The 3,143-nt window shown below is 43.4% G+C and overlaps 1 protein-coding gene across 3 annotated transcripts in view; it reads right to left on the reverse strand.

Moving 5' to 3' along the window:
- Positions 1-1,975: 1,975 nt before the first annotated feature.
- pld1a (phospholipase D1a) overlaps positions 1,976-3,143 on the reverse strand; it is a 43,519-nt gene continuing 42,351 nt past the window's right edge. For 2 of the 3 annotated variants that reach the window (XM_058413331.1, XM_058413332.1), the window contains one exon: positions 1,978-2,910. In XM_058413331.1, the coding sequence (XP_058269314.1) occupies positions 2,879-2,910 (32 nt within the window). In that variant the 3' untranslated portion in view covers positions 1,978-2,878. Of the gene's footprint in view, positions 2,911-3,143 lie in introns of all 3 variants that reach the window. The other variant, XM_058413333.1, reaches the window with a different exon arrangement.

Genomic DNA, 3,143 nt, shown 5'->3' on the forward strand with positions numbered 1-3,143 from the left:
TAGGTTGTGAGTTAGAGGAGAAAGAGAGATTCTGGAGTGAATTAGATGAGGTGATAGAGAGTATTCCCACGGGGGAGAGAGTGGTGATAGGAGCAGATTTTAATGGACATGTTGGTGAGGGGAACACAGGTGATGAGGAGGTGATGGGCAAGTTTGGAGTTAAGGAAAGGAACCTTGAAGGACAGATGGTAGTGGATTTTGCTAGGAGGATGGACATGGCTGTAGTTAACACTTATTTTCAGAAGAGGGAGGAGCATAGAGTGACCTACAAGAGTGGAGGTAGGAGCACACAGGTAGACTACATCCTATGTAGAAGAGGCAATCTGAAAGAGATTAGTGACTGTAAAGTGGTAGTGGGAGAGAGTGTAGCCAGACAGCATAGGATGGTGGTGTGTAGGATGAATCTGATGGTCTGTAAGAAGAGGTCAAAGATAGAGATGGAGAAGAAAACCAAGTGGTGGAAGCTGAAAAAGGAGGAATGTTGTGAGGAATTTAGACAGAAGTTGAGGCAGGCTCTGGGTGGGCAGGTAGTGCTGCCAGATGACTGGGAAACTACAGCAGAAGTGATCAGGGGGACAGGAAGAAAGGTGCTGGGTGTGTCATCTGGAAGGAGGAAAGAAGATAAGGAGACTTGGTGGTGGAATGAGGAAGTTCAGGATAGTATTCAGAGGAAGAGGTTAGCCAAGAAGAAGTGGGACATGGACAGGACTGAAGAGAATAGACAGGAATACAAGGAGTTACAGCACAGAGTGAAGAGGGAGGGGTCTAAGGCCAAGCAGAAGGTGTATGATGAGTTGTACACTAGGTTAGACACTAGAGATGGAGAGAAGGACTTGTACAGGTTAGATAGGCAGAGGGATCGAGATGGGAAGGATGTGCAGCAAGTTAGAGTTATTAAGGATAGAGATGGAAAGGTGCTCACAAGTGAGGGGAGTGTACAGAGGAGATGGAAGGAGAACTTTGAAGAGCTGATGAATGAGGGAAATGAGAGGGAAAAAAAAAAGAGTAGTAGTGGTGCAGGACATGTATGAGAGGAGCAGGACAGTGGTGAGGTGTGCTGTAGGTCAGACAGAGGAGTTCAGAGTGGAGGTGGGACTGCATCAGGGATCGGCTCTGAGCCCCTTCCTGTTTGCTATGGTGATGGACCAGTTGTCAGAGGAGGTCAGACAGGAGTCTCCTTGGACAATGATGTTTGCAGATGACATTGTGATCTGTAGTGAGATCAGGGAGCAGGTGGAGGACAACCTGGAGAGGTGGAGGTTTGTGCTGGAGAGAAGAGGAATGAAAGTCAGTGGTAGTAAGACTGAGTACATGTGTGTGAATGACAGGGAGGGAAGTGGAACAGTAAGATTACAGGGTGAAGAGGTGAAGAAGGGACAGGAGTTTAAGTACTTGGGGTCAACAGTCCAGAGTAATGGAGAGTGTGGGAAAGAGGTAAAGAAGCGAGTGCAGGCAGGTTGGAATGGGTGGAGAAAGGTGTCGGGAGTTCTGTGTGATAGAAAAATATCAGAGAGAATCAAGGGGAAGGTGATACAGGACAGTGGTGAGACCGGCCATGCTGTATGGTTTAGAGGCAGTGTCACTGAGACAGAGACAGGAGTCAGAGCTGGAGGTAGCAGAGCTGAAGATGTTGAGGTTCTCTTTGGGAGGGACACGGTTGGACAGGATTAGGAACGAGTACATCAGAGGGACGGCTCAAGTTGGACGTTTGGGGGACAAAGTTAGGGAGGACAGGTTAAGGAAACACAAAAGGTCAGAGAAATAGACTTCATCTCCCTAAACATGGATATGAGTCAGAGGTGAAGATGAGTTCATTAATGAATGACTAAATTATTGAGCGGAAGAACAGAACTCACTTTAATAGAAGATAAATATGTGAAATGAGTTACTGCCTTCATCACAAAGCGACTTCTTTAGGAACTATTTCTCCCGCTCTTCTTCCTCCTCCATCCTTCTTCTTCCAATAAAAGTGAATAAAATGAAGCAGCTGACTGAAGTCCTGCTGATCTGTTGGGAATGTTGGAAGAATGTACAGTTTATTTACAGTTAATCCATAAAAACGTCTGACCACATGACTGCCCAGAGACCTGCCTTATGAATATTAACACAGCAGGTTCTTATAGAATAATGTTTAATGGAGTTTTGTTCATTTCTACATACAAACAGAAATAAATAAAAAATGTGCAAAAAATGCTACAGATGTACAGAAAATGAATAGAGAATCATTTACAGAGTAAAACAGATAAACGAAAACAAACAGAGTTTATAGAAGAAAGACAAAAAAAAATAATAAAATCAATATTCAGCTTTTTTGCCCCTCAACAACATTCAGGTATAAAAATGTCAAAGCACAGGATTTATTCTAACCTGATATTAAACTGGTCTTTTTTCTCCCGGCTCGGTTTACACAAACACAACTCTGATAAAGAGGAAATAAAGCGTTTTTTTGAGGGAGGAGTTGTTTACATTCCGTTCTTCTGAGATTAAACTGAAGATGTGAAGTTAGCACCAGCTCACAGCTTACAACTTACAGGACTAGCTTGCTAGTTAGCTAGCTAGCTGTGTTACTGGACATTAGAACCGATGGAGTTCATGCTCAATCCAGGTCCTGGGCGATTGACTAGCACGATGGCTAACAGTGCTAATGTGTGATGAACGCCACAGAACCTGAGCCGAACGACCCCCTCTCAGGAATTAAAGAGCGTTATCAGTCCCGCACTCGGACTTTCAGATGGTCCGGTGAATGACTAACAGCTTTCAGATGAACAGATAGACGGAGGAGAGACAGGAAAAAGCTGAAGAGTCTTCATGAGTCACTTTACTTTAAATCTTCTTTCCTGTGTGTGTGTGTGTGTGTGTGTGTGTGTGTGTGTCAGCATCAGGTCCAGATCTCAGTAGGCACCATGGCTTCTACACAAACATGAAAGAAAAGAATAATAATTTAGTATTTAAATAATTCAGTAAGTAAACACACAGAATCATTAACTACTGTAATCCAGAGTTTAATAACAAACTGCAGAGAGAGTGGAAGAAACAGATTATTATACAACACTGTGTGTGTGTGTGTATATGTGTGTGTATATGTGTGTGTATGAATGTGTGTCTGTGTGTGTATGTGTACAGTGAGGGAAAAAATGATTTGA

The sequence above is a fragment of the Hemibagrus wyckioides genome, linkage group LG17 (genome assembly GCF_019097595.1).
Source record: "Hemibagrus wyckioides isolate EC202008001 linkage group LG17, SWU_Hwy_1.0, whole genome shotgun sequence".
In the NCBI taxonomy this organism is placed as follows: domain Eukaryota; kingdom Metazoa; phylum Chordata; class Actinopteri; order Siluriformes; family Bagridae; genus Hemibagrus; species Hemibagrus wyckioides.